This window comes from Emiliania huxleyi (assembly GCF_000372725.1).
Source record: "Emiliania huxleyi CCMP1516 chromosome Unknown EMIHUscaffold_133, whole genome shotgun sequence".
NCBI lineage: Eukaryota > Haptophyta > Isochrysidales > Noelaerhabdaceae > Emiliania > Emiliania huxleyi.
This window is the reverse complement of record NW_005201259.1, coordinates 370,791-381,306: the sequence shown is the minus strand read 5'-3', so window position 1 is coordinate 381,306 and position 10,516 is coordinate 370,791. Positions and strand designations below refer to the sequence as shown.

At 65.9% G+C, this 10,516-nt stretch overlaps 2 protein-coding genes across 2 annotated transcripts; one reads left to right on the top strand and one right to left on the bottom strand.

Annotated features, from left to right (window-relative positions):
* Nucleotides 1-1,193: 1,193 nt before the first annotated feature.
* On the bottom strand, nucleotides 1,194-5,612 carry EMIHUDRAFT_467232 (hypothetical protein; the record flags this gene model as incomplete). The annotated part of the gene is made up of 16 exons (XM_005788696.1): nucleotides 1,194-1,615; nucleotides 1,683-1,959; nucleotides 2,060-2,164; nucleotides 2,519-2,603; nucleotides 2,684-2,901; nucleotides 3,424-3,487; nucleotides 3,563-3,611; nucleotides 3,752-3,795; nucleotides 3,938-4,035; nucleotides 4,069-4,124; nucleotides 4,204-4,277; nucleotides 4,358-4,398; nucleotides 4,616-4,676; nucleotides 4,773-4,862; nucleotides 4,968-5,287; nucleotides 5,514-5,612. The coding sequence occupies 16 exons, from the start codon at nucleotides 5,610-5,612 to the stop codon at nucleotides 1,548-1,550; spliced, it is 1,749 nt and encodes a 582-aa protein (XP_005788753.1). The 3' UTR covers nucleotides 1,194-1,547.
* A 3,084-nt stretch (nucleotides 5,613-8,696) lies between these two features.
* EMIHUDRAFT_362586 (hypothetical protein) lies at nucleotides 8,697-9,692 on the top strand (the record flags this gene model as incomplete). The annotated part of the gene is made up of 2 exons (XM_005788695.1): nucleotides 8,697-9,505; nucleotides 9,585-9,692. Coding segments are annotated over 2 exons (882 nt in total), but the record flags the coding sequence as incomplete, so codon positions are not given.
* Nucleotides 9,693-10,516: the final 824 nt, after the last annotated feature.

The following is a 10,516-nucleotide window of genomic DNA, read 5'->3' as shown; positions in this document are numbered from 1 at the left end:
CCCCCCCCACTTAGGCCACCTCCTTAGGGGAAAAACGATCCGCTACAAACCCGTTTAACCGAAGACAGGGGCCACCACCCTCGGGGACAGAGGGTGGGAGGGGCCCCACAAAGCGGTGACCGGGCCCGGTTGCTAACCACCTAATTTGACGGGCCAAAGAAGGTTTTCCCCCTGTCCCCTTGCACCCGCCCTAGCCGTTCCCCTCCGCCTGGTAACCCCCACCATGGGCATTCCCCTTAAAAACCCTTCCCCCCTCCCTTAACCTTTTCTTACCCCAGGGGCCTAGCCCCCCCCCCCCACCAGCAAGAGCCGCCCCGCCCCGCCCGGCAGGTGACTCTGACGAGGCCCCCCAGGGGCGGGACCACTGGAGATCGAGGAGGCGGGGGAGGCGGGGGAGGCGGGGGAGGGGGAGCGGCACGCGCGAACAGGGACGGTCGAGGCGACCGAGGCGGAGGCGGAGGCGGAGGCGGAGGTGGAGGCGGGGGCGGGCGGCGAGGCCGAGCGCGGGCGCGCAAAGCACACGTGGCGAGTCACGGCGCTGGGCAGCACGATCGAGGGGTACGTGGGCGGCGAGGAGGACCCGTGTGCAGAGGGGCTCGCGCCGACCAGCCGACTCACGCGCAAGAGCTGGTTCCGCCGCTACGTGTGGCAGCGCCTGTTGGGCGGCCTGTTTGGGCGGGGCGGCGCCGACGGCGCCGGGGCGCAGGACGCTCTGGAGGATGCGCTGCAGGATGGGCTCCTGACCGAAGACGACTTCGGGGAGGGGGAGGGGTACGACTACGACGACTACTACGAGGGGGATGCGCCGTAGCCGTGGCTCAGGGCCGCCCACGTGGGCTCCGTCGTTAGCCCTTGAGCCGTCACGCTGTAGTTGAGGCCTCGCCTAGCTTTGGCCTTCTCTCACACTTATCTTCCGGAACCGGAACCGCATACAATTCGAAACAGTCGCCAGGTATGTACACACGAACACGATTTTCGATGGCGTATAGCGCGCGGGGGGATCTCTATCTCCTCGAGTCCTCATGCTAGCAGCGCGCGGGCGGTCTCGAGAGGCCTGGGCCCTGGGACGAGACATCAGTCACTGACGACGGGTCCGTCACGCGCGTGCACATGTGCACATGTGCATCGGTGCATCGTGCATGTGCATGCGCATGTGCATGCACATATGTGTGCATGTGCATGTACACGGCTCGTTGAGTAATCGACGCCTTCCATAAAATTGGAATTGCCTGGCAGCGCCCCGGGGAGAGGAGAACACGCGACACACACCCTAACTATTCTCTCTCGCTTCACCGACCTCTTCGCAGCACTTCACACGGTGTATATTCCCGGGTCATGACACTGGGCGTCGGGGACTCTTGACGGGCGCTGGTGTGTCGCCGAATCTCTGGGCCCCGCTGGGCCCACGTCCGTCTCCGGTCCCTCGCACACGCCCCAGCCGCGCACGCGCCACGCATCGGCCGTCCCCTCGCCACGCCCCAGCCTTGCTTGCGTTCAGAGGGGTCCAACGCTCCGCTCTCACCGCCTGCGACCTCGGTCTCTGCAGCTCAGTCCACCTTGATGGCGGCGTAGATCGCCCAGACAAACTTTTGGCACGAGTAGAAGCCGATCGTGCCTACTCATTCGTAGCTCACAATGACTACTAATGAACCAGTGTTGGCGCGAGCAGGCGCCGACCGCACCCGTGACGAGGAAGAAGAGGGTCGAGAAGACCGCCATGTACGTGAAGTACATCAGGGTGGGCACGAACCCGTCGATCTCGAGCTGCGAGTGAAAGTACATGATCGAGTAGCCAAACAGGTACAGCCCCGAGGAGCCAGAGGTGAGGAAGGCGCGCCACCACCAGTTGTAGTCCTCGTTGCAGAGCTGGAAGTAGCAGAGCACGATCGAGATCTCGGCGCAGGTGATGATGAGGATGAGCAGCACGAGCGCGAGGAAGCCGAACACGTAGTAGAAGCGCTGCGCGCGGGACACGGGCGCGGTCAGTCGCGGCGCAACCGCCCCAGCTCAGCCGCCTCGGCCGCGCTCTGGGCGGGGCTCCGGGCTGCACATCTGAAACCTGCAGCCAGACGGAGGTCATGATGAAGAAGAGCTCGATGAAGATGGCGCCGAAGGGGAGGATGCCGCCCATGAGCACGTTGAAGGCTCCGACCATGTACCACGCCTGCTCGGGCACCTGGCGCGGGATCTCGTTGGTGCGGCAGGGCGGGTCCTTGAGCTTCGCCTAAGCCACGAAACGCGCGAGTCAGAGAAGAAGAAGTGCGCGGCGCGGGCGGGCCCGTTGGTTTTGGGCCTTGAAGCCGAAGAAGGCGCCGGCGAACACGAGTGGCACCTGGCGAGGCTCCGAGAAGGCTCGGGCAACGGCCCGCGCGAGGGGGGGCGCCGGCGAGGAGGAGAGCGACACGCCGAGCCACTTCTCGGCTTCTCTCTGCGCATCTCTGCGCATCTCTGCGCATCTCTGCGCATCTCTGCGCATCTCTGCGCATCTCTGCGCATCTCGGCTAGGGGAGGGGTGCACCGACACGCCGAACCACATGAGGAGCAGCACCACCATCGTGCCGAACGGGATGGCGCCCGAGGACTGCTGGCCTATGAGACACTTCCTAGACACTTCCTAGACACTTCCTGGACACGTCAGGCGCCCGAGGAGTGCTGGCCCCAGATGAAGAAGTTGAGCACGAACAGGGTGGCGGCGATGGCGCCGGGGTAGAGGGTGGCGGTGAGCACGGTGACCAGCTTCCACTCGGTGCCCTTGAGTGCCTTGTAGGTGTGGGAGGCGCAGTAGCCCGCCGGCACGCCCATCAGCATGAAAGTGAGCAGCGTGGCGGTGAGCAGGCCGCCTGATGAGGAGGAGGGGTGGTAACAAGAGAAGACAAAGAGAAGAGTAGGGGAGCAGGCCGCCTGGTGACGAGGATGGGCTATGCTGGGCTTCAAGGAGGGCGAGGGAAGGGAGGAGGAGGTGCGGCAGAGGGTGCGGCAGAGGGCAGAGGGCAGGCTGGTAGCGGCGTGGCGGTGAGCGTGGCGGTTGAGAACGCCTAGGGTCGGCGGGGGGAGGGTGCCGTCTCGGCTATGTCTCGCCTCGGTTGGCGGGGGAGAGGAACCCGAGCATCGCGCAGCCGATGGAGACGACCGCCATCGCGAGGAGCTGCATGCCTGTTCATAGGAAGTGGCTAGGAAGTGGCTAGGAAGTGGCTAGGAAATGTCCTCCTCGCGAGCAGCTGCATGCCGGTGCCGAGAGAGGCGGAGAGGAGGATCGGCTGCTGCGGCGGCCTGCGGGACATGTCTCGGACATGTCGTGGACGTGTCCTGGAGGCGGAGAGGAGGGTCGGCTGCTGCGGCGGCCGGAAGACGTCGGCGTGCACCAGCTTCCAGCCAGACTCCTACGCGACTCCTCCTCCGGCGGTGAGCGGAGGACTGAGCCACCGGGGGGGCGGGCGATGGGCCCGTCGCCTCGGCGAGGTCGTCCTTGTCCTCGGGCGAGTTGTACCTAGCCGACGGCTGATCCGCGAGTGAGGGACTGACGGCTCTGCGCGGGGCGCCCTTGTGTGTGTGGCGAGTGTGCCGCGACACGTCCCTCCTCAGCGTGCGCATCATGATCATGGCGACGATGCCTGCTCAGAGCGGGCGCGTGGCTCCTTCCCTCCCTCCGGCGTGCGCATCTCACACCCCGCGCCAGAGATGGGGAGAGATGGGGAGAGATGGGGAGAGATGGGGAGAGATGGGGAGAGATGGGGAGAGACATATCACGCGCCGGTGAGCAGCAGGACGATCGCGAGAGAGTTGATGATTGAGAACCTAAGGAGTCGTCAGTTCTTCGTCACTGATGGTCAACTCTCGAGTAGGAGCGAGAGCTGGTGAGGGAAACCTAGTCGCAGCCAGGGTATGACCCACCCCCCTTCCTCCTCCTCAGGAGCGGCGGGCGGGCGGGGGAGAGGACCAGTGGATCTGGTCGTCCCCCATGTACAGGTACAGGTCCCAGCGACTCGCCCACTTGACGTCCGACGGCTCCCACTTAACGTCGTACGTGTACACCACCTATCCACGCCATCTCGCCCCTCCTCAGCTCACCGGCCCTGTCGCCTCACGCCGCACGCGCAAGCCGCCTCTCGCTCCGCAGCGCTTCCCTTTGGGTCCACTCGCAGCGGCGGCAAGTCGGGCCTATTGCGAGTGCACAGTGCGTAGAGTGAGCTGCTCCCCCCTCACTGTCCGCTCGCAGCGGCGGCGAGTCGTGCCCGACGGGCAGGGTGAGGAGCTGGAGCTGGGAGGCGTCGTCAGACCTACACGGGGAAGGGGTCCGAGAAGGGTCCGAGAAGGGGCGCAAGCAGGAGGTGCGAGGAGAGGACGGCGGCGTCGGGACCAGGCGCCCTTGTACTTGTGCTTGACGGAGAGGGGCTCGACCTGCATGACATGTGCCCGAGATGTGCCCGAGATGTGCCCGAGATGTGCCCGAGATGTGCCCGAGATGTGCCCGAGGGGGTGTCCTCGCGTGTGGTCGACTGAGAGTGGCTCGCCCTCGCGGGAGGAGGGGGAGGCCCTCGCGGGAGGAGGGGGAGACCGCGTGTAGTGGGAGACTGGGGGCGGGTGTGGGAGGAGTGGCGGTGGAGTAGTTGCACGCCTCGAACCCGACGATCCGCGCGCCGTCGAACGCCGCGTCCTTGTGGTACTTGAGCACGAACCTAGTGCGTGGGTAGGTGATTGTGCAGGTAGGCGCCGCCCGGGTGATCTCGGGTGATCTCGGGTGATCTCGGGTGATCTCTCGGCTACTCTCGAACCGCAGGTGGTTGTGCAGGTAGGCGCCGCCCGGCACGGAGCCCTGCCGCTCTGCAGACCCGACAAAGCCGAGGGGGTAGCCGCGGTCGTACCTGCGGAGGAGCCAGGGGTGGTGGAGAGGTGGAGGCGGAGGTGTGTGGGCGGGGGGTGGTGGAGAGGTGGCGGCGGAGGTGTGTGGGCAGAGGGCGGGCGCGGACATGACAATCGTCTGGCCGTCGGGGAGCTCGCGGATCATCTTGGTGGCGGCGGGCAGGTTGTCCATGATCATGTGCACGCGGTAGTCCTGCCGGATCCGCGTGTGCAGCAGCGTCGCCTCTGCAGGCTCGAGAGTCCGCTTGCAGAGCACGCGGAACTCGATCTTGCCCATCGATATGTCGTACGCCGAGTTCTTGATGACGGAGCCGTGGAGCACCTCGCCCAGGTTCTCCATCTTGTTGACCACCTCGGCCGGGCGGCAGAAGGGCAACGAGTAGTAGTCGTACGGCAGCTGCGTCTTTGTCGACGAGAGTTTGTTGACCTGGCCCACGAGGGAGGGGTGTGCGCCGGGTCGGCGGCACGGCGTGCGGCCACGGGCGGCGCGGGCGGTGCACTGCCCGCGCGGCCGGCCTCTCGCGGTTGGGTTGCCGGCGCTGGTGCGGCGTGTGCGTACGGCTGCGGCAACGGGCGCGAGGCTGCAGTGCGGTGTGGTGGCGGCGGTGGTGGTGCGGACGCGGAGCGACGGCGGTGCGCGCCTTGATCTCAACCTTTTCGTTGTCGAGGTACTCGTGAGGGGCGACACCGGGCAAGTAGAAGGCCGCGACGGGCGCCAGGAGCAGCCACACCCGAAGGAAGACCAGACTCATAAGTTCAGCCGGCGCCCTGCAAAAAGAATTCTTTTTCGCCTCGGAGTGCTCCAAGTGCTCCGTGCACGAGAAGGGCGCGGACTGGCGCGGCACAGAAAAGAACACGAGCAAAGCACAGGACTCTGCCCATAGGGGTGGTTGAGGGGTTGAGGGTTGAGGCCCCCCCTCAACCATCTGGTTGACGGTTGAGACCCCCCGCGTCAACCCTTTAGTTGGGGGTTGAGGCCTCCGGGGCCTATTCACAGGCTCGCGCGTAACACAAGATAAACTGGAACAGCCCTGCCGCCCAAAAATCGCTTCGCGCTCTTGCGCTCCTCGTACCTCGAGCGTACGAGCGCAATCCATAAATGACAAACACAAACGACCTCGCGTGGCTCCAGGCACAGCTGCCGACCGAGATGGGCGGGTGCAACATCGACACCGCCTTCACGCGAGCCGACAGCGACTTCTCCATGTCGCTCCTCAAGAACTGGCGCACCCTCGTCGCCCACAACCCCGACTTCGCCCACGACGAGGGAGGTGCATCCAAGTACCCCGCCATCGCCGCAGCTATCGCCACCTACGAGTCCGCCCTCTCGGACTGGAAGGAGGTGTGCGAGAAGCGCACCGCCCGCGACAAAAACAAGTACTACACCGTCCGCGGCGGCTACCTGACTGAGTTCTACCCCAAGAGCGTCCCGCTCCCCGAGCCCGAGTCCCTTCCAGCTACCGACGCGATTCTCAATGGCACTTGCAAATCCACGTACCCGCGGCCGCGGGCGCTCGCTGCCATCAAGAATCACAAGGACTGGTACGCGCACCAGGAGCTCGTCAAGGCGCGGGATGCGCACGTCAAGAACAACCCGTCCCTCGGAGACAGCGCCGTCAACAACCGCGAAGCCGCACGCTTCGTCTCCGCCTCAACGCCTTTCGCCGGCAAGGCCTTCGATGTCCGTGTCGACGGTACGTACGCCACCGCCCTCTCCTCCGACACCCTCCAGGACGAGCTCCAGCGAAAGCTCGGCCTTTGGCTCTCCGCGGCGCTTCCCACCCTTCGGGTCGCGCTCGAGCGGGGCATGCCAGTCGATTTCTTCGGCGACTACCTTTACAACAAGGCCCACCACCGGCGGCCCCACGACGGCGTCCTCGCCGCCTGGGCGGACGCGATGCGCGCCCCGGCCAACGCGCCGGTCGTGCACGGTGACAAGGAGAAACTAGAGCTCACCCGGCAGTACAACGAGGGGTACAAGGTCGACCTCGCGGAACCCCACGCTGGCCCGGGAGGGTGCGATGAAGTGAATGAAATCAAGCTCTGGACGCCCCTCCTCAAGACCTCCTCGCCGGGCGTTGGCAACGCCTCGAGTGGCGGCACGCCCGCCTCCGTTGGCCACTCCTACGCCTTTGGTAACACCGAAGAGAAGGCCCGCCGCCTAAACATGGGCTGCAAGGCGCGCGGGCAGCCCGGCCAACCCTTCTCCCACAAGACCGGCCACGGCTACGTCAAGGCGCATCGCGGTTTCTACCACGACGCGATCTTTGTCAAGCGCAACAACTTCAACCTGCTGCTCCACGAGACGTTCGGCGGCGGCTTCTCGCCCACCGCCGTTCTCAAGCTGCGCCGCCTCGCGCGCAAAGTCGCGCGCGGCAGCGTCGACCGCACGGCCTACTCGCCCAAGTACTCGCTCTCTTTTATGTCCCACCATGCAGAGCGCATCTCTCTCTCTGTTGTGCGAGGCGTGAACCGCGCCATTCGCTCTCACCTGGCAACCCTGTCTGCACGTCTCGCGCGCGCGTGAACAGGGCTCCAGGCCCCAAATGACGTGTGAGTGTTAGATTTGTTTGGTATTGCTAAAAATCTCTCTCTCTAAATGACCCCCCCAATGAACATACCAGTGAGGGGGCGAGACGATCGAGGGGTCCCGTACCATGCGGAATCGACCCTATCCAGTGCTCAAGTGCTCAAGTCGCCGGGTAATCTGCCCTGAGAAATTTTAGCGAGTGGGTAAGCTGAAACATGAATTGGGTGTGGGAGACTGGGTAAACTGGTTTTACGGAAATCGTGCTAAGCAGGAAAACATCGTTCGGCGGGTAATCTGCGAGGCGAATCTCAAAAATCGGGTAATCTGAAATTTATCCTTAAATAAATAAACACAACTTCGGCCAACGAGGCTTCGGCCAACGAAACAAAAAAAATCCTCGCCCTCCGCCCGCCCTTGCCTCCGCCCAGCCCTCCGCTCTCCGCTCTCGCCCTCCGCCCTTGCCCTGGCTGGCCTGGGTGGCATCTCCTCATCATCACGCGCCAAGTGGGAGGGAAGTGGACGGGGCCCTGAGCCGACCTAGCCGCCAAACGGAATGGGGCGCCCAACACGTGCCGGATTACTGTGCCTCCCCCGGGTGCAGCCTTTCGGTTCGTGAAGGGTCGGTGCGTGTCGTGACCTCCTGGAACACCCGTACCCCCGCACCATCTCCGTCGCTTGGTTCCATAACCTCTGCCACCACCGGGAGGCGGCCAGGGCTTCATAGACTCGGTCGAGAGACCCCAGATTGGCATCCATGCCTCTCTGGACAGGGTGGCCCGCCACAACGACCCCTGGAATTGCGACTCGCCGCTTTCCTCCCGCTGTGATTCTGTGTGAGCTCTGTGTCTTGATTTGCCAACAATATACCTACAGGGACCTGGAGAACCTCGAGAAAGCGCGCGCACCGGGTTCGCTTTCTCGGCGTGCCACAACTCCCTCCATCCTTGCTCTCCTTGCTCTCGCTCTCATGCTGTCGATGCGCGCCTGCTTCGCGAAGTCGCTGCCCTGCCTCCACCGCCGCGACGTCCCGACGTTCGCCGAAACCGCCGCGCCGCCAACGCAGCCGGCGGCCGCCCTCCCCTCCGCCACCGATCTCGGCGTGAGAGAAAAAAAGCTGAAGCAGTGGCGCATGCTCGGCGGCGGCGACCTGGAGCGTGTCCTCGCGAGCAGCGCCGTCGCCGTCCTCGACGCGCAGTGGGTCATCCGCCACGCTGAGGCGGGCGGCGTCCTCGCACACCGCCAGGCGCTGCCCGAAGAGGCCTTCCTCTCTTTCGCCGACCTCGTCGAGGCGACCACCTATGGCAGCCTTCCCGTCGCCGCGCTCTCCTACCCGTGGCTGACCAAGGACCACCCCGACCCGCTCGGAGCCAACCTCACCCGCGTCGCGAGGGCGCTCAAGGCCCTGCTCACTGACAATAACGGCATGATCACGCGGCTCGGCGTCTTCTGGGACTTCGGCTCGCTGCACCAGCACCCCGACCCCCCCAACGGCGTCCTGCGCACCGAGGAGCAGAACGCGCTCTTCAAGCAGGGTTTGGGCTGCCTCGGCACGCTCTACTCCCACAAGCACACTTGGGTGCTGCGGCTGACCTCCTTCCCGGACGGCCACAAGGCGGAGGAGCAGGCCGAGGGCACCAACGTGGCCAAGTACTTTCACCGCGGCTGGTGCTTCACGGAGCAGTGCTGGGCTGGCCTGACAAAGGCTGGCTACCTCTCGCTCGACCTCGGCAAGATGCGCGACGGCGTGAAGTACGATTGTGACAGCCTCATCGACGACTGCACCCAGGCCGGCGGCCGGCGCCCTCCGCTGCTGCCGTCTGCGTTCGCGGCGGAGCTTGAGAAGAAGAGCTTCACCAACGGCAAGGACGACAAGCCGCTGGTGAAGCGGCTGTACGAGGCCGCCTTCAACGAGCAGTTTGGCAAGGCGACCGCGCTGCTCTACCAGGACCTCGGCTGGGGCGACGCGGAGGCGGCGCAGCTGGCGGAGGTCCTCGCGAGCGGGGCAGCCCCGCGGCTCGAGACGCTCTATCTCAACGAAAACGAGATTGGCGACGAGGGCTGCAAGGCGCTGGCCGCCGCCCTCAAGGAGGGGGCCGCCCCGAGCCTGAAGGCGCGAGACGCCACCCCTCGCCACACGCCCCTCCCCCGCCCAATCGAATGCTCATCGCACCTCCCCTCGCGTGCAGGAGCTCTGGGTGGACAACACGGAGCAGCCTGAGCTGGTGGCCGTGTGCAAGAAGCGCGGCATCCACCTGTCCCGCTTCTGAGCCTCTCCAGCCCCGGCCGGGCGGCAAGGGCGCGGGTTCCTGCGGGACCGCCGCGCGAGCACGGCAGAGAGCAACAGACCCTGCGGCTGCGGAGCATGACGCGCAGCGGCGGTGCCGGGCGCGCGCGGGTGCGGGTTTGGGTGGGCGGGCGGGCGGGTGGGTGGTTGTGAGGGGGAGGGGGGGGGGGGGGGGGGCCATTGGCCCCCCCCGGTTTTAACCGCCAAGGGTGAAGGGGGGGGGGGTGAAGGGGGGGGGGGGGGGGGGGAATTCCCGGGAACCCTCCCCCCCCCCCCCCCTCCCCCTCCCACCCGCGCCCTATCCCCCCTTACCCATTCTTGGCCCGACGACGCTCACTCCGCCGCCGACTCTCCGGCGCTCAGGTGGCTGTGCGGCAGCGCCAGCAAGCTCGACGATTGGTCCCTCTACAAGATGGGCTGGGTGCTGGAGCAGGTCGAGGCGGGCATGGAGCAGGTCGTGGCGGACCCGGCGCGGCTGCTCGACCCCGAGTTCGACATGTTCGCCGCCGTCGCCGAGGAGCTGCCCGCCTTCCGCGACTGGCGCGCCGAGCTGCTGGCGCGGCCGCTCAAGGGATGCGGCGACCACACCTTCGCCGACGTCCTGCGCGAGGCGCGCGTGCCGACGCCTGGCTCGGGCAACCAGCAGGCGACGCCCAAGGTGCTCGAGCTCGCCAAGCTCCAGGCGGAGGCGGCGCTCAAGAAGATGCACGACCCGAAGCTGGCGCTGGCTGACAAGCTCGAGTCCCAGGACGGCGTCAACGCGTGGAGCAAGAACGAGGACGCGCACCGGCGCACCATCGACGCGCACGTGACGAACGACGCGGTCGAGAACAAGTTCGCCA